A 19934-nucleotide genomic window follows, 5' to 3' on the forward strand; every position below is an offset into this window, starting at 1 on the left:
TAAAAAATAAAAATTAAAAAAAGAGAGAGAATTTCTTCTTCAAAGTATGTTACAAAGAAAGGTGCTGAATTCAAGCCTGGAGACCAAAGTTTTCCATCCAGCCACCAAAGAACAGCAAATACCCAAAACACCATAAACAGCTTTCTCCAACCCAAGCTGATAGCACAGAAGAACCTAGCTCCTAAAGGCAGACCAAATAGCTGCTGCCTTGGTTCATTCAGTTATTCAGCTCACATGCCAGCAGAGGTTCTGTGGGGATGAGAATAATTCACACGTGGAGGTACACTGAAATACATCAGGGACTTCTCCCCTGCAGCACTGAAGTGAATGGAGAGTTCTACTGTGTATTTCAATGAATGCTTTTAACTCAGGAGCTCAGTGGCTTATTTTAATGGCAAATGCAGATTCTAAGAAAAAAAGGCGTCTATACTCAATTGTTGGTGGGAAAACAATCAAGAGTTAAGGCAGGTAGCATGTTATTCCCGTCTTAAAAATGGACCCGCTAAGGAACAGGGCAACAGAACAACTCTACTGCTTGCTGTCACAAGTTTTAATTTCTGACAAAGTTAAGAATATAATGCCAACCCACGAATGCCAACCCCACTCTTGTGGTGGTTACTGGGCTGCAGTGCCAGTTGAACACATTTACCTTGCAATGTATCCTGAAGAGCTTCAATTTGCTCCATCAGTCTCCGATTACAGGTTTTCAGGTGGTAATTTTCTAGCTCAAGCTATGAAACAAGAATAATAAAAACTGAAAAATAATGCCAAACTGGTGTACGTGTGATCCACTACACAGAACATGCCTTCATCTTTGTTATTTTCAAATATCTTAACAAGGGAAAAAAAAGATGGGTGAGTCTACCAGTCACCTCAAAATCCTTCTAATCAGCAGCATCATTAGAAAACCCACTTAAAATATTTTTCTGTGCTTTCTCAAACAGCCACTGTGTGAACTACTGGCACTTCTCAAATATGTCTTTAACTTGGAATAAAAGACCAGACAGCCCACTCCCAGCTGAAAACTACTACAGCATCTTTAAAACTGCATGCTGACCCACTGCTATCTTTGTTTTTCTAGAAGATAGGCCCAGACAGAGCCACAAATCCACAGGATGGAAAGAACAGAGAGGTCAGAGACGAGAAAACAAAGGACATGTTTGTGTAACAGGTGCTCTGTCAGAAAGGAACAGAAACTGCACCCAGAGAAAAGAGGAAGAGGTAAAAGTAAGCTAGGTGAAAGCCACTTGTGACTAGTCAATGTTCAGAAACTGCCTTTGGGCACTGGCGACTTCACAGGCATTTACAGTTTGCCCAATAAATAGCCCTCAGTAAGACTGATGACCCCAGCCCTACAAGTGAGTATATGTAGGGCCAAACAAGCAGAGTGCCTCTGTGGCAGTTTGACTGTCCCCAGACTATTGTCCTACATAGGAACCCCCTGGGAGCGCAGCCACTGCACTTACTCACAGGCCTTGAAACCTGGCAGCAAGCTAGAGACTTACCTCCCTGAGCTTAAATGTTACCCACTCTTTGATCTTGGCAGCTTTCTCTTGAACAATTTTGGCTTCCTCAGTCCTCAGCTGTTTCTGTGCCAAAAAACCAAACCCAACATTAGATGCATTAGGAGAGCACAACTAACAGCTCTCAGTGAGTCACTGCATCAGGAGTGACTGAAACACTGAAGCTCCCATTCCAGACATAAGATTTAAGACTGCTACTTGGACACTATTATTCAGCTGGCCTCTGAAAAAAATAAAGCTCTAAGTTGCCTTACATGGTCCCTAGAGTTAAATTCAGAGACTTGTTTCAAGAGTTTGTTGTGGAATAGCAAAATCCAGGTCAGGTAACAATTGGCCACCTACCACAATTTGAGTACAGTCTGCAACTTTTTCTGTTTCATGTGGTTTTGCAATGTTGCTGCTTGCTGTTGAGCACCTGTAGTGTTCCCCCAGCCTACACACACATCATCAGCCAAAGGTAATAAGAATTAAGCAGTGCCCTACAACTGATTCGTAACACATCAATCATTCCAAACAAAAGGGATTTCAGCTGCTGTAAGTGCAAGTGTAGGGCACAAACTTTTAAGGTGTACAAGATGCAAATACCAACAACGTATTTAACACACACACACACACACACACACAATATTCTCACTGAGAAAGTAAATTTAAAAAGAACTCCACAATTAGATCTTGAAAGACACTAAGACCTGCTAGGAGGATTTCAGATGCTATAAGCAGTTGTATGTTTACATATCCATTAGAACAAGTTCTAGTCCACACAAAGGTGTTATGGCAATACTGTTGATTTGCACAATGACTGTTGCTCCCCCAAGTATCTGCTTGGGTAACATTGCTACAGCATTTTTGCACCTGTGTTTTCTCAGCTGTGTTTTTAACTTTTCTGGAAATTTCCTTTGAAAGATGCTGAATTAATACTATAATCACCCAAAACTTTCTGGTTTATCTTCTGTGTGGCTTCATCAGAAGCAACATCACTGAAAACTATCCTATCTGCATAATGATTTAAACAACCGCATGAAGAAATCAGTTCCAGGAGAAAGGGAGGGAAGGGAGAGAGGAGGAATATATGCTCCATGGCACATCAGCCCTGGTTTCTCCAATTAAGGGGCAAAGATAATTAATACCTTCTGGCAGTAGTTGGTGGTTTCCCTGTTACATTGTTTTTTCTGAAGTAAACAGATACAAGTAATTATGACAATAAAAATGTCAGTCCTTTCCCCCAGTTTTTCACACTGATAAATACCATATAAATGCAGAGCACACTGCACAAAATTCCCCACATTTTCCCATCACTTTTAATCACCACATGCTATTTATCACTACAATTGCACATTTAAAGGCTCTTATTCACGTATGTTTGCTGACTTTAAAATAGACCCTAGTAACATTATAGGCAGCAGGAGCATTTGTAGTTGAGCATAATGAAATAACAGGAATCAAATCTCATGCTTTAAGAAGAAGACTTATTTAGCTTTTTTTTCCTTTTATATGACTGTGTATGTTCCTAATCATCAGGTCTCAACCTTTGCAGGAGTTAGACTACTAGATGTGCCTACAGGTCTGAAATGATCTGGCATAAATAGCAGATCTACCATCTCTGAAAATCCATCAGATGGGAATTGGCTTTGAATCCCTAATGACCTGGACTTGTCCTGGAATAGGGTTCAAGATGCAAAAGGTTCAGATTACTACACTATATGGTGAAGTGCAATGCCAAGATTTTATTTAGGGTTCTAAAGTAGAATAGTGACACGATGACAGCATAGTCACCAAGCTTAGTAAGCCCTGCCTCAAAGCAGAACCAATTCACTCGGGCACTGCAGCCATAGATGCAGTTATTGTGCTTTAAGATCCAAAAGCAACTAGAGATTCTTTGTGTCCCACACTACTGTGTGGTCCAGACACGACCTCAGTGTTCTCTTAATAATGCTCTGAACTCCATGTCTCTTCCCATCCCAGTGAAAACAAATAGGATGCCTTACAGGGACCCTTAGTAACCTAGCTCTGCCACCATCTCATCCCAGTCTGAAACTAAACCAGTGACTCTTTATCAGAGTGTTTCTCGTCTGGAATTACCAAGCTTTGGCTTTCATTTCTAGAAACGCATTTTGCCTCTTGTTGCTGGAACAAGATTTCTACTAACAGTCCTTGAAATAGGTCACAATTAGTTCAGTGTAATTCAAATGGCTGAGTAATTTTTTTTTGGTAAAATTCTACTTCTGTTTAAAAGTTATTTACTTAGCAACACATAAGAATACCTCATTCCTCATGTTATAAAAACGACAGGGCAAGGCCTTTACTAGAACTGCAATACAAGCCCTGCTGTATGTAGCATTTTCCTTCCACCAACTGAAAATGGAAGAGACTAAGAACTACCCATGCTGGGAAACAGCTGCTCTTCTATAATGACATCTGACAAGAGATGAACTATGCTAAAGGACTGCTGAAGACTGGGAAAAGACCCTTCCCAAGAAGCAGCATGAACTGAGTCAGAGATGGGCTACACAATGGCTCCGCAAAGCAATCTATACACCAAAAAGCCAGAGAAAGACCATGACCAGACTGTAGCATTACAATGTAGGGTCTCAGAACTAACATAAGGAAGCCCTTTAAGCTCACTGACTGATCTCCAATAATGAAGAGACATGGGCTGTCAAAGCTGAGTGGATGTTTTATCTGAAAGAGAGGATCTTGTACTGAGCTGGGCATTATCTTACAGCTGATCTGGAGGCAACTGAGAGACTAACATGTAATGAGACATAATCCGTATATTTGAACTATACATTACAGAATTCCTCTAACTCATGAAACCTACAGGCCTCCCTGTAGAAAATATCCCTACCTGTTTTGCTAGCTGTGTCTCCAATTTGTTGATCAGATCCTCCTTTCCTTGCATTGTGCACATCAGCTCCTGGTATTTCCTGTGCAGGGTGCTGTCAGATTCACCAGTCTTCACGTCAGCTAGTTTTATCTTCTCTTCCATAACTCTGACCTGTAATGGTAATCAGAAGGAAACCGAAAAAAACCGAAACACAACAAAACAAACTAATGCAAATTAAGGAGCTGCTTGTGTAGTGGTAAGAGAATGAAAATAAATGAGAATATTTGTGGGTTTCTTATTTTTCAAGTCAGGGAAGGAAAAATAAAACATCAAAAACTACAATACCCTTCAGATCACACTTAGTTTATATCCACATTTGTGAAAGGAACATTGTCCATTCATTTGTAAAGCTGAAGCAAGAACAGATGCAAACTGAACCATGAATAGATAAACACATCGTGGATTGTGAGATATTACAATCAAATTACTAATCAAAGACGTCATACAGGCACCACAGTCTCTGTACACGTATGAACAAGGTACATCACACCTTCCTCCTTTGCAATATCACAGCCAGTTTTTTACCTCATTCACTACCATACCACAAACCCCTGGCCATTTGCTTCAGATTAAGATTTCTATAGCAAAATCTATTATGGAGGTCCTTCTTCCTCCTATCCCCAGAATAAGACAGTGTTTTAGCAACTCCTGTCTTTCCGCCAAGTCTTTTCTCCAGACCTGCTACGGAGTTACAATGTTAGATACTTCAGAAGATTTGCCTGTCTTTGAGCTCCTGCCAGTGCCAACACTTCTTCATCTCAGCAAGAGAAAGATCACTGTAGAGCTCCTTCACTACAGACAAAGTTTCAATGCACTAAAATCTAGTAGCTACTGAAGCGTTTCAGGTTTTTAGCAAATTTTTAAAACCTCTTTGCTTTCTTCAAAACCTCTGTCTCTCAACAATGCCACTCCGTTTTACCATTACCTCATTCTATTACAATGGATTATAATACTTCATTTCTAAAGATTAATGGAATCCCCTCAATTTAACTCAAATGTACTAATTGCAGCATTTGAAGATGGGAAAATCTCTCGTTCCAACACATCTCAAAGAAGCTAAATCTGCAAAGAAACCAACTCCAAATACCATAAATTTAGCATAAATTTAGAACCAGAAAGACAGAATGCAGGCAGCAATCTGAGCACTTCACAAAGTCTGTGCAAGACTGTTAGTCATGCTCTGTTGAGCAGCCTACACTTCATACTTGCAGAAGCTGTGTTTTGTCCTCCTGTCTGCCTGTATTAGGCAGAGAAGCAAATTTCCTCTTCCTCATACTGAATCAGAAAGGCAAGCACCCAACATCCGAGCCAGAAAACTAAGCCTGCTGAGTCGGATGTGTTTTCATTAGAGTTTAGGGTGATTATAGTAAAAAGAAATGGCCCCTCCTTTCTGTCTGATGCCCAAATGCTGACTCTGTACTAGAGGCTCAGTGAGGGGACTGCAAACATGTGATTTCCTTAATTGAGGTTGGCAGCTACAGGGAGTCCATTGAATTAACAAATCCAACCCCCCAGACTCCTGGAGAGAAAGATAACAAGGGATTTTGCACGTGATGTGGAGCCCTCTCATTTGTTGGCTGCCTCTCATTCATGGTGAATGTACTCATTAGTGGAAGGGAATGGTCCTACTCTTGTGCTGTCACTTCTTCAGGCCGTCAGGCAGCTATGTAGCATTTCTCTAGGAACACTTATCTCTGGATGTGGATAAGACTGCTGGAAAGGCAAACATTGAGGGTTGCTAGTCTTTAGGACCTGCCAGCATATGGCTACAGAACTGCTGGTGGCAGATGAGTGAAGGCAACCCTCATTTCTGCTGGTGGCAGGTGAGTGAAGGCAACCCTGATTTCTGCTACACCTTCCCATCCAAGTTCTCCCTTTCTTGCCCATTCTTGGACCTGGATTTGACTTGTTCTCCATCTTGTCCCTTGCTGTCATTGCATCTCATCATATCCTGGGCACTCTGCTCCTGTCATTGAGCCTTGTCATTGAAACCTTCTTCACTGGCCAGTTGCAATAACTGTATTTCCTGCTGGTGCTGTCACAGCTGTCACTTTTGCCTGTATTGTGTTACCTTTGCCTGTCTTGGTTGGGTATGGACTTACTGATACCACTACCAAGAACAACTGGTTTTCTTCACTGGTAGTTGCTGGTCTAGCATAGAAACCAACAGCATGGTGTCAACACATAGCTTCTTTCCTAGAATTAAGCTGGTCAGTAAAAAATCTTGATGTCAGTATCAAACTGGCATAGAATAATATGTTCTGCAGACAGAATACCTTTCCAGGTACTCCAAGTTCTTGATTCCCAGGTGATATGTCTCCCAGTGCTTATAACACTGCTTATTCACTCCTTCCCTTCTGAAATCATCTTTGACAGTCATTCTTGGCTGTGTGGCTTTTATTTCTGCCCTTCAACCCCTGACTTAGTGCTCAGTCCTGCAGCTCTTGTCCAGCTGGAGGGAGCTGATTCATTTCAAGCTTTCCCTTCGTCAGTGATCTGCAGTGATACAAGAGCTCAGACCACCTGGCCCTTCTTGGCACTTCTGTTTCTATAATACTCCTCAGAGTGCAGAATGTCTGCTTCCCAAAGGTACATTATTCTCTATAGCCTGTTCACAAGCTGGTCTGCCTCTCTCCCCTTCTCCATTACTCAAGAAGCACAGAAGGACTAGTTTAGACAATATGCTTAATTTTTAGATGATTACAGTAATAGACAATGAATCCAGCTCTTACTGTTTTTCTCCATGGGCTCCTGAGCCAGAGCAGTAATTACTAAGTAGTCCAAAACAAGTGATAAGGGTGTGTCTGAAAAACCTACTTCTTTCACAGAACCTTCTCTACTTGTAGACAAGTCCTCACCAGTACTCTTAAGTATTTGTTTCCTGAGGACCTGCCAAGCAGCCCTATCTTTGCGATTTAATCCTGAGGTACAACATTCCCTTCCTTTTCCCCAACGAAGCATGCCTATCATGGACAAGGGGGTAAAGGCTGTGAAGCTGACAGGAAGGTATAAGGTGCTGGTTTTCACTTAGGGTTCAACATACTCAGGCACCTGTTCACAGCGAAGGCTCAAAGACTGGGAAGTAGACCAGAAAATCCATCCACCATTGTAAATCAGTGTTTCCCTAGCAGGGCATAGCACTGCAGATTGCTGTCAGTATGCTAGACTGGAAGGAATTTAGAGTGAGTTAACTGCTGGACTTGTACCAGAGCCACCATAAAAGAATATCTTACCTGTTTCTCTGCATCCTCAGCTCTTTGCTCTGCTTCTATCACTCTCTGTTCCAATTCCTGCATCTTCAGAAACAGAAAAGAAAGAAGAGGGGGAAAGACGGAAAATAAATTAACATCACCTGGAAATCCACATTTTACTCAGGACTTGTGCAAGCCTACAGATTTTCGGCATATTTTGAGTTAACTGGACAGCTTTGACCAGGAAAAAAAAAAAGCCTTTGACCTTTTGCAGTCTTCTGCCCTACTTTGAATATACCGGAACCATTTTCTCATTAGTGAGCTTCATCATTCATTACATGGGTCAAAGGAACAGTGCCAAAGCCTTGACCTCATCTCTACAATTTACACAACATGGGCTGTCCTTGCAAGGAGCCTGTCCACAGAGAACCATTCTTCCCTGATCTTATTTCATCTAGGATTCCTTCACAATGGTAAATAAAAATGAATGTATCTTGGAAAGCTCACAGCAGGTTCTCTATGATGCCACATTATAACCAGTGAATACTTTGCTTTGGCTTCAAAAGCATCACAGACTCATAACTGACAAGATTAACAATGATCTTAATTTTCCTATGATTCTTTTCATTTTGAAGAGCTTTGCAAACTGACAATTCTGTGATTCGACATCTGAGCATTGCTGCTATTGAAGTCAAAGGACACTGAATAGAATTTTATCCTAAGTGTTTGTAAGTCTCTTCATTCTCGTTAAATGCAGAGGTACCTGGAATTCTTCTAATAATTTACCACTAGAGCCCATTTTTGGGGGGAAGGTGGTTGGTTTGGGGGGGTTTTTTGGTGTTTTTTGTTTGTTTTTCATTTTAATTTTTCTTTAAATAGCAACCTAGTATCTCATTTGATGTTTGTCAAGGTCATCTTCCACCTGGCCTACTTCAATGGGTCTCAGATTTAAGCCCATTAATACAAAGTCAGTGACACTAAGTTTCACCCACCAAGTTGCAAAATTTGAGGAATGCTTCATGGAGTTTCCAGCACTTACTTATGTTTTACTATGGAAAGAATGACATAGAAGAATCTTCAGAAGATTAAAAGAATCATGCTTAAAGACGGAAAACTATAAAGGGAACTGGGCTCCTTTTCTCTCCAACACATTTTGTGGTTCTTGATAAAGCACTGGAGCCAAGTGTTCAGGTTGGTCACTAACAGGACCAAACCAGTATTTCTGAAAATGGGACTTACTCCTCCTGGGCTGATCACCCAGAATGGATGGGGCAGCATTCCCCTGTTTCCATTTGCCTTCCTTCATATGGCAACAAGACAACTCTTCTTTCCATACATGCTCACTGACACAAAAGCAGACTGACCCCTATCAACAAACATATCAAAAGGTACATACACATAGACACCTCAATAGTCACGTAACTAAAAAAGCAATGTCATAAATTAAAACCATGAAGATCAAAACCTGCTACATTTAGCATGATACCTCTCCGATTTGCTTTTTCAGTGGAACAATCAAATACATCAGTCTCTGTAACTTAATATCCAAATCAAGGATGCTTCCTTGGCAGAGGAACAGAGAGACACCACAGAAGACTGCAGTCAGACAAAGCTGCTCTGACCAAAGAGTCTTAGAGGAGAGACTGAGCTCAAGGCAATCTAACGTCAACAGCTGTGTCACATGAGTATGTGTCCCTCCAGTACAGTGATGTACCCATGCATTTATCTATTAGTGTCTGCACAGTCATCACCCCAGACAGGTAGCAGCAAAACACATTGGCAAAAGAGAGATGTCAAGAATAATTACTGTGGAGACTTAATATGCTTTGGGAAACAAAGAGTGTTTAAGACAGTAGCTTCAGAATCAATGGTTTCTCCTAGTTGTCTGATTAATTGACAGGGTTTACATTCACAGCACAGATGAAATTCTGGGCCTTTTTACCAAGCTATCCTCTTAAACTAATAATTCAATCCTGCACAAGGATCATGAAACACTCAGGTTATTTTAAGAAGACAGCACTGTTCTGACTGAAAACCTCCTTGTTGTCCCAGCAGTTGCTTTGCATTGGTAGCAGTTATGGATCTTGATGAGGACAGAAAATCTAACTTGGGACCATTCCTGATCCCAAAAAAGTTATGAAACTTGTGCAAGCAGGGTGACATGGCTAAGTTCCAGCCAAATCAATTACTTTTGTCACCCTAATTTGCTCTGTAGCCTTAAATGAACTTGTACTTTTCTTAATTTCCTGTCCTACATCGTTGGGTTGTCCTACTATGAACTGTTAAATAACTGCTGTGTTCCTCATGTACATGAAATCATTATTTCACTCATCCCCAGTGTCAGCACTCTCACTGGAGCACAATCAGATTTAATACATACATGCTTGTATGGCTCTTTCAAATCCCTCAATGAATTAATAATAATGCTTGGTATTTACATGGGTCCTTTCATTCAAAATGCTTTATAATTTGACAAATGCTACTAAGCAATGTGACCCAGGTCACATAAAAAACTTCGTAACCAAGCCAAATGCACGGAACTCTTCTTTCAAACACTAGCCCAGACAGCTTGTATGGGAGAAACAGGACTAGTTGAATAGCCATGCTTACATGAAACAAAAGAGCCTTTTTCCAAATGTTCATTGTTTACTGAAGTAAGACAGAAGCAGGTTAAGTTACCCAGACGGCCCTTCTAAGAGCTGCAAAAGATCCTCCCATCAGCCATTCACACAGGCTTTCCCGATGGCTCAGAAGAGGCTACATAAAATTGAGTGAAAAGAAGTTCCTACACCTCTCAGCTTCATTTTCCTCCTGCTGTTCTGTTCCAGATCTCACTCCTATCCAGGTCAACTTGCTGCCAAGGCAACGGCCTGCTATGCCACTCACCAACAAAGGAGTATCCCTTTTCCTTGTGTGTGTACAAGAAAGTCAGGTTGAAAAGAACTGCCTGTTTCCAAAGCGATCCCTGCTAATGCCCACAAGGTAGGACTCAGGGGTCTCATGCCCTGTGGGGTCCAGCAGAATGGCAGAGCTTTGTCTGGGAGACCAGGGGCTAAGGCTCTTCCGCCATGCCATCCCCCAGCCAGGCTCTGTGCAGCTTGGGCAGCTCTGTTTGATAGCTGAGACCAGGCTATCAGCGTGGAAGTTCACACTATGTGAACTAGGGCACTGCCTGTTAAACCTCTGGGTTTTAAATTCCTCATGTTCTGAACAGCGATCTAGATTATTCAATCTAAGCGGATTTAAAAAATCTGAAGTATTTAAACTGTTAGAGCACATTGTACTACCAATGCCAGGCATGAGTGGTCAGGTTTTTTGTGAGCTAAAACAGTAAAAACTGTCTTGAAATCATAAAATTAGTTACAAAGAATAATTTAAGATGTGGGGGATCAGGTTTTCAAGCCCTTCAGTCAGTCACCTCCAGACCTAAGACAACCTAGCTGGTGAGCAAGTATCACACCCTTGTTAACATTGTTCTTCATTTTCACCACCTAAAACCACTTTAAAAAAAAATAATTTTCCTGTTGCTGCAAACCATATTGGAAGGATCTCAGGACAAGGCTTACCACAGGCTGGCACACAGCTTCAAACTGTGCAGACTTCACATTTTTCCAAAATGGTCTCCCCTCACTGCCACAAAAACCCTCTTTTGAAATGCAGGACTCCCAGTAAGTCTGAATCTCTTCATTCTCATAATGAGGGAAAAAACTTAAAAATCACAGTTGCTATAAAATCTATGACAAAAATCCCTGAAGCTGCCATCACTAGACATAAACCAAGCACCTCCTTCAGTTCTGCATCACTACCCACCTGAGGGTGAGAAGGATGCAGCGCAGGCAGGAGCCCCTGTTGCTGTGACTGCCGGGGTGTCCTGCAGTGACTGAGGAGGAGGGAAGGAGGGTCTCTGAGCAAACCATTACAGACCAGTTGGGAACCTAAGGCCCAGGACACTTCCCAAGAGGAGTGTTCAGCATGAGCACTGTGTGTCTGAGTCCACCAGCAGCAGGAGAGCCTGCTGGAGCTGCCCCACAGTCCCTGCTGAGGCTTCCCACATGACATTCAGAGTTGGGAATTGCAAGCCTGTTAGCTCTTTGACCCTTCAAGTAAAGCTACAACAGCACTGTACAAGTAGTTACAGAATAACCTGATCACTGAACCAAGCTACTCCTTAATCTTAACAAAGGGAACATCGCTTTGACTAAAAGGCTGGAGAAATGGCAGCCAGGCCCCTGAAGCAGATGAAAATTTAATTCTCTGCCATGACCCACAAACTTCCCTAAAGAGATAGTCAAAATATATCTGGCAAGTCTGTTCTCCAACAAGGAAGTCTGGTAGGTGGGTTTGTCTTGTGTGGGTAGTAAGGAAGTTTCTCAAAGCAGAAATTAATAAAGCACAAAAATACATATTTCATAATGCAGCAAACTTAAAAGTACTGCATATGAGTACTGGTTGTCTTTACCAGACCTGTTACACATCTACACATGATTTTTTTAATGTGCCTTTATCTAAATGGACTTTACAACCACTTTCAATGTTTTTCAACATAAGTAATCACTAAGGTTCATCTCAGAAGCTAATTTGAAGAGATGAAGGAGCTGCTTAAAGCTACACAATTCCTTAAAATATGAAGGGTGGAAAAAATGTCTCATGCAGTACATGGCAATAGTGAAAATATAATTACAGTGAAAGGAAGGATGAAAATTACTCCACTCTCAAGTAGCTGTCATCTGGATGTTTTTACATCCAAAACCAACAAACAAGAATATACACAGAAGTTACATAATACAAAATGGAGCAAAAGTGAGTTTAGAATGTATCTGTCATTAGGTATAGTAAACTGCAGTCAGCTGTACAGATTTCAACTTCATTAGTAAAACTGTGACAGAAAGAAACTGTTCTCACTTTCCTACAGTAATTGAGTATCTGAGCAATCTTGGACTGGACTGTGATAATGTAAGACACATTTTGAAAAAAATAAGGATCCCCACAGCAACCTACAAACTTGGACTTTATACAAATGTAGGGAAAAAGCTTTAATTCTAATTGAAAACCAACACCATTTAAGGTAAAGAAAAACCACAAAAAATTCACACCATGACAAAAACGAACAAAAAACTAAAAGTCCAATAAAATCCTCAAATCTTTGCCAGTCCTCTCCTCTAGGATGCAAACAAATTCACTGAGGGCACTTGAAGGAGATTAGTAGGAGATGTCTCTAAAACCACAGATCCCATGCAAGTTTCTAACATCCAGATCTCAAAGTATCTGGCCTTGCTCTTCAGTATCCCCAGGATGTTTTGACTGGATATGAAGTGTTATTCTAACACTATGGCAATACACATATCCCTGCCTGGGCTTATCAACATTATAGCATAATTTGCACTCTTATAAGCTTTTCTGTTGCCAGCCAAGTCCTCATCCTACTGATCTTATCCAAAACATCCATCTTTCTCTGCAGTTGTCTCAGTCACTTTAGATATCCAGAATCCTGCTGGTACAGTGTTTTCCACTAGAGTCCAAATACTTGGTGATTTTGCAGTAAACAAGGCTAATTCTTATTATGCCACTTTACACCACTGTGACAGGCACATCTCTGCATCTCAACTGATAAGCAGAGAGCAAAGCTGTACTTAATCAATCCTCACTGCAAGTAACAGATCTATTGGATAGCTCAGTATTTACAGATTTTTTGCTTTTGTGTCGTAACTCATTGCAAAGTAAAAGAAGTCACCACTGCCTCACCTTCTCAGCTAACAGCTCTCGGATCTTGCTTGCCTGCAAGCGGAATTTGAAGAGCTGGGACTCCAACACAAGGCATCGCTTTTGCCAGTCCATACAGCTTCCATTCTCCATTGTGAGTTCTGCCATTGTGAAGTTAATCATCCATTTAGGATGTCGTCCGAGGTGCTCTAAAAATCCTACAGAATCGAAAGGGAAAAAAAAGTATATATTTTAGAAGGACAAACTTATCACCCCTGTGCCTAGTTTTCATTGGTCCATCTTACAGAACTGGTATCAAAGGCCATTTCTTCTCCAAGCAGAAGATTAAGTGGTACTACCCTGAGTCACTGATATTGCCCTCTGCCAGAGGTCACCCTTAATGGATAAACATTTACCTTTAGAATGAGTAAATGAGTAAATAATTTGCTAATGCATTATACTGTATATTCCAGAAACAACCTTACTGCCACCCTCACAGTCTTGCTCAGCTTCTACCCAGAGATTAGGAGTATTTTTTATCCCTGCCTCCTTTGTTCCAGTATGGCGGTAAACTCTCAAGTCACTAAAACCTCCTGCTTCAGATATCACACACACATTTTCATCCTGTGTCTTATCTCATAAAGACTGTATTAAGATGATGTGATGTATTAAGCAACTGTTCCCAATCCTTAACTACTTGACACAGTCAGTTGACAATAAGAGTGGAAGTGCCCCAGTATCTAAACAGTTGCTCTGTTAAAACAAAGAGAATCCATCCAGTAATAAGTTAGGGCTAAAGACAAAACATGCTGCTCTACTGAGGTCCTTGTAGACATCAAGAGATATACACAACTCCAGAAACTGAAAAAAGCTGTAGTTTTTGAAGATCTTTTATTTTCCTACTCAGTAACTGTTTAGACATTTCAGATACTCAGTGCTTATTGTAAAAGGCATGAAAAATCTAGGTAATAAATGTTCTTAACCAAATTCAGGTATTTGTGAAATAAAAGGTCAACTCTGTGTGTGTAGTCCAGCAGCCAGCTGTATTATCAAACAACAAAAAATGTTTACAAAGTCAGAACAGCTATGAGCTCAGCTTCATCAGAACAACTAAATCCTTACTTGTTAAAGGAACTTCTCACCAGCTCACAGGCAAACTCGCAAGTCCCAAACAGTGACAGATCAAGGAACAGTCCAAGACTTGCAAGAGAGCAACAAAGTCACTCAGCCTCATTGCCCTTACACCTGCCTTTCTCTGCAGAGAGGAAAAGTTTAAGATGTCCCTCCAGCTGTACCCACTTGTCAGGATACCTGGTTCATGTTTCGCATGTAAAACTTGAGATTCAAATTACCATGAGTATACATAATAGTGTGAGTATACATAACACAGCAAGCCACTCAATCCAGCTGTATGTCTGATGTTCCAAGTTAAGGACCAACATTTTATACCCCTTGGCTACAAACATTACCTGTGAGTTATTTTTATGTTCAGGTTGCTTTGTTCAGTAATAGAAAGTTTCCCAGACAGCAAGTTGCCTACTTTTCCAAAGAGTTGTGAAAGACTATTCCAGAAGGTAGGTTTAAGTAAAACAAAGCAAAGGTACACTCCTGTGCAGTAATGCAGCACTGAAAACACGCGACAGTAGGAAAGAAGACTACTGTTTTACAAGCAGCACACTTACAGCTCTACAGAAATAGAGGCCGTCCTTTTCCACAGCCCATCCAGCACACTGAGCTACTCTCTAGCCCTAACTCCTTGCCAGGCACTTAACCAGCTTACCTTTGGTACACTTCTCAACACCACCGTGTTTCCCTGTAAGGTAGTGCTCTCAGTTCTCCCCAAGCCGAAAGAGTGCACTAAGTCAAGGAAGGATCCTACAACACTGTTAAGCTTGTTTACAGCTAACTCTGTTTTGGACTTAAATAATACTTCAGCTCTCAAATGAAATTCTGTCTCTTTCATACAAGTGTAAGGAGCTTTTAGTCTTTATTCATAAAGTTTAAGTCCAAAGAGGACATACAAATGAATGGAATGGGATAATGACACAAAGTAAAATGAAACTGATGTACCAAACAACTTAAGCCCAAGCAGAATTTTCCCGCACAGACCATAACTTCTGGTTGAATTAAAATACCCTTGTTCTGAATAGGGGGTCCAGGATGGTATAGGTGTCCTGAATCATTACATCTTGTTCTTTATCACTGCAGACAACTGCATTTTATAATCCCTTTCATAAATGAATACTGCCCTTCCCTAGAACCATGCTGGCAGTTTTGCTCCCACTATTCCTATTATTCTAGAACCTCACCTCTTTAATGAGCTGCTTTCCAATTACCAGCATAAATATAATCATAACCAGCTTGTATCTGTTAATTCTTGTAGATTATTGCCCCTCAGTTTAGCTAGGTTTTTTCCCTCCCTCATATTTATCCCTTGATATATTTATAGATATCAAAAGCTTCTCCTTAAAGGCCTCATTTTGCAAGGCTAGAGATAAGGGGTTCCTTTAGTTTCATAAGAAAAAGCTCCCTGCTCTCCCTCTGCACCTGTTCCAGCTTCCATGCACATAATATAAAAGAGCTGGTTCTTCTCTTCTCGCTCCCCTTCATAGTCATGGGTGACCACAACTGCATGTGAAAGGCAGCATGCATCCACAACAAAGCCTTGTGTAAAGGCATGTAGCACTTTCCCCTTTCCTAGGGAATGCCTCATCTGATTGTTTGCCTTTTTTACAACTATATTGCACTGGTGGTCGACATTCACAAACAAACTGACAGAGCTGGAGCAGAGGAAGCTCAGCTGACTTTTCCTTTGTAAATGGCAGATGTGGGAGAGCAGGAGGGTAATTACAAATGGACTGCAACAGATTAATAAAGCTCAGGTCTGTGGCAGATCTCCAAAAGATCAAGATTCTCTGTACTACAGGCCATTGTGGTACCACACAATAAGACAAGATGCAACAGACAGAAACTGATGCACAAGAAGTTTCACTTGAACATAAGGAAGAACTTCTTTATTGTGCAGGTGACTGAGCACTGGAACAGGTTGCCCAGAGAGGTTGCGGAGTCTCCTCACTGGAGATATTCAAGAACCATCTGGATGCAATCCTGTGCAATGTTCTCTAGGATGGTCCTGTTTGAACACAGATGTTGGATCAGATGACCCACCATGGTCCCCCTCCAACCTGACCCATTCTGTGATTGCAAAAGTCAACATGCCAGTGGTTACCCTGTGATTGATTAGTATCACCATATGTTATATTTTTAATTACAGGCAGTATTTTTAAGGATCACTAATATTTAAAAGACACAGTTTGTTTTTGGGTATCTGGAAGTCTTACTGTTTATGCAACTGAATCTCTTCCTCCTCTGATGATTTTAAAGAGCGCTCTTGCAGGTTTTGCGCCCACTTTATTACTACTTCTAATGTGCGATTTTGCTTTGTGTCATTAGATTAATCCCCTGTGTCAGCAGTCAATTCAGTAAAATACCTACCCTCTAACAGCCCCCTCTTCAGCACTGTGTTGTCACATTCTCTTCTGTCATTTGTCTATCTTACCATTCTTCTATTAATCCCCATCCTCCACTTAAGCTAATAACTTCCCCATGTGTCATCATACCAAATGATTTCTGAAGTCTAGAGATTAGAATTATAGCTTTTCTCCCAGCAAAAACCTTACACTTTTTCAGAGAAAGATGTTGTATCACAATGTCTAATATTTACCTCTCGATTACAACTTTATTTACAAAACTTATTCTGCATTTTCATTTACTGTTAAAATGCTCATGTTCTCCTGAACGTAAGCAGTTCATCTGTACTCTGTGAATTACAATAGCAACTTCATTTTGACAGACTGACTTTAAATCCCTTCTATTGGATCTGCCATTTCACATGCCCTTTTTCATAAGTCTTAACCATCTTTTCTCACCACATTCTTTGATTCCCCTTCCTCTCCCAGATATTGGTCCTTTTCATATCAGATAAAGAATTTATATGGATACATTTATATAAAACTGGCTCTTTTTGCCCTAATGCATATGAAGAAGTTGGGAGCCAGATATTTTCAGAGGCAATACTCTTATTTTAGGGACTTGGAACACAGGAGACAGCCACTCTGTTCAAACAAGCTGAGATTTTCAAAACTTCATTCTGAGGTGCATACTGCCACTTCTTAAAGAGCAGCTTGATTTTCAGTGTTAAGTATCCAACAACTGTCAGTGACAATAATGGCAGATAAAAAGTCCTTAAAACTGGGAGAAAAAAATGACTGAACCACCTGCTAAATGCAGTCAAAATTAGAAGTCTCATGCATATATCTGTAAGTTTTGATCCACGTCAGAGACAGTTCTGACTCTAAATGCCATATCCAAAATAAATATGATCATATTTACTTGGAATGCCCATACCCAGATGTAATTCTGATGAAGCTGAAATTTAAATCAAGATGTCATGTGTTTGGGGGTTTTTCTTTGTGTTTTTAAGCTACAATCAGCTGATGTTGCAGATGTAGGTGGATTCAGAACTAGAATTCAAAACACTTCAGAGACTTTGTACACTTCCACCTGAAAAGCCAAAACAATCAATCAATGTGAAGTCTTTCAGGTGCAGATACAAATGCAAGTAAAGTGTTGGCAGCTTTGTTCATGCAGTGCAAACAGTGAAGGCAAGTGAAGCACTATTTCCGTATTTCAGATGTGTCTGCTCAGCTCAGCAATAGGTTTACGCAGGCTGTCATAGGGATTCACAGCACATGGGGACGGCAGGTCTTAGCACCTGCCCAGAAAAAGCACCAGACCCTGTCTGAACACCTGAACTGAATACTGCTCTAACTTTCAGCTACTATCTTACTACAAAAGGAATCAGTAGAAACGTGATAAATGTAACATATGAAAGGGGAGAGATTTCTTCCCATGTCACTGAATCAGCATCAAGGGAGTCAGCAGTACAGGCGATGGGCAAAACTTAGTGGGGAAATACTAATCAACACTTCACTTTCCACTTCATAATCGTCTCACCCCCCAGCTTTTTAGCCCTGAGGCCATTGGAATTGTTCAGCCACACAGCTATTTCCCGTTCAGGAGTGCGGCCTGAGATGTGCAGAGCATGGGCGGGGAGGGGCGTGGGGGGGAGAAAATTACACAAAAAGCTGTGGAAAGGACAAGGAAAAGGCTTGTCGCGGGCTTGGGGTGGGAGGGAGCGGGGAATAATTTCCCCTCTACATCAGTGCAGGTGGCTTAGCTAGTAAAAGTGCCTAGAGGCAGGAAGAAGGGCTCTCAGTCGTCCCGTTCTACCTGCAGAGGTCTTGCCCCGCACACCGAGGCTTACCAGGAAGGCAGAAGAGACCGCAGAGCCTACACACATTTAGTTCTTGGGCTGCATTTTCCCGTTGGTCTGGCCATTCCTCCCCCCACTTCTTCCATGTCTCTTCAGGGCCAAAGTCCCAGACCCGAAAGCAAACCTCAGTTAACAGATATGACACGATATCACCCCAGAATGCTCCCGCCAGTTCCCTCATGGTCACCTTTGAAGAAAGACAAGCTGGGGTAAAAGGCTGTGCCAGCCAGCCCCGCGCACACCGGCCCTCCAGAGCCCCCGGCCGCCCCTCGCCCCCCCGGGGCACCTCCCCGCCCGCGCTCACCTTGGCCGGCGCGGGGCTCTCTGCCCGGCGGGGCAGGGCGGGCGCAGCCGGCGGCGTCCCGGGGCTCCCGACCCGCGGCGCGGCGGGGCCGGCCCTGGCCGCGGGCGGTTGCGCGGTGCCGGGCGGCAGGCAGGTGCCCGGCACGGCTCCTGTCCCATTCAGCACTTTGCCATTCCCTCCCCGGTTTCCTTCGGGCGGGAGAGCCCGGCTCAAATATCAGAGCCAGCCCTCCCGAGGAGCGCAGGAACTGACATCAGCCGCCCCAGGCTTTTAACCCCTTCCCGGGCTCGGCGGCGAGGCAGGTGGGGCGGGCAGCGCCGGGTGCCGGGGCGGCCCGGGGCACAAGAGTGGCAGCCGCGCTCTGCCGCGGGCGGGGACATCCCCCTCTCCGCCTACCCGGCACCCTCAGGGAGTGCCACCGAGTTTGCTGAGATTTCCCTTGCAGTCGTCTCCCAGCCGTCAGAGCTGATGTTACCCAAAGTGTCCCCAGATCACCAGGGCAGCGGCGTTTTCCGTGGAGAAGGTGGGCAAGGAGCTGGTACCCACAGAAGCACGCTGTCCTTGCCGCCACTGCAGCCCTGAGGGGCTGGTGTTTCGTCTGAGGCTCCAGGTGGAGCACCCTTTGCTGGTTGTAGGCAGACCCAGGGCATGAGGTTGATGCCAGGACAGAGATGAAAACCAAACTAGTGTAATGGTCTCCTGGCCAGAGGACACCAACCTGCACCATGTACTTTGGCCATTTCTCACATAAAATGGCTTAAACAAACAGGTCCGGAGCCTCAAGCATTTCTAATGATAGCTGCCAGCACACAAAATATGTTATTCAGGCATCAGGCCATCACTTACTGAGCTACTTTACATGCAGCAATGCCTTATATGAATATATAGGTGACCTATAGGAATATATTGCCTGTGTTATACCAAGACCTGGTGATATCTCACTGCCTCGGGAGGCTGGGCACTGGCAGCAAGAGTGGGCACACAGTGTGCTGCTGGC

General features: G+C 42.5%; 1 protein-coding gene across 5 annotated transcripts in view; it reads right to left on the reverse strand.

Annotated features, from left to right (window-relative positions):
* Positions 1-18994, reverse strand: part of PLEKHH1 (pleckstrin homology, MyTH4 and FERM domain containing H1) — a 50667-nt gene extending 31673 nt beyond the window's left edge. For 4 of the 5 annotated variants that reach the window (XR_005602055.1, XM_039552995.1, XM_039552993.1 and 1 more), the window contains exons 1-6: positions 18938-18994; positions 13341-13516; positions 7641-7703; positions 4369-4518; positions 1506-1589; positions 650-731 (exon numbers count right to left, since the gene is read on the reverse strand). Coding sequence is in view for 4 of the 5 variants with exons in the window: in XM_039552995.1 (XP_039408929.1) it covers positions 650-731; positions 1506-1589; positions 4369-4518; positions 7641-7703; positions 13341-13481 (520 nt within the window). In the remaining variant the exon portion in view is untranslated. The remainder of the gene's footprint in view (positions 1-649; positions 732-1505; positions 1590-4368; positions 4519-7640; positions 7704-13340; positions 13517-18937) is intronic. The other variant, XM_039552994.1, reaches the window with a different exon arrangement.
* Between the last annotated feature and the right edge of the window lie 940 nt (positions 18995-19934).

Source organism: Corvus cornix, chromosome 5, assembly GCF_000738735.6.
Source record: "Corvus cornix cornix isolate S_Up_H32 chromosome 5, ASM73873v5, whole genome shotgun sequence".
Lineage (NCBI taxonomy): Eukaryota > Metazoa > Chordata > Aves > Passeriformes > Corvidae > Corvus > Corvus cornix.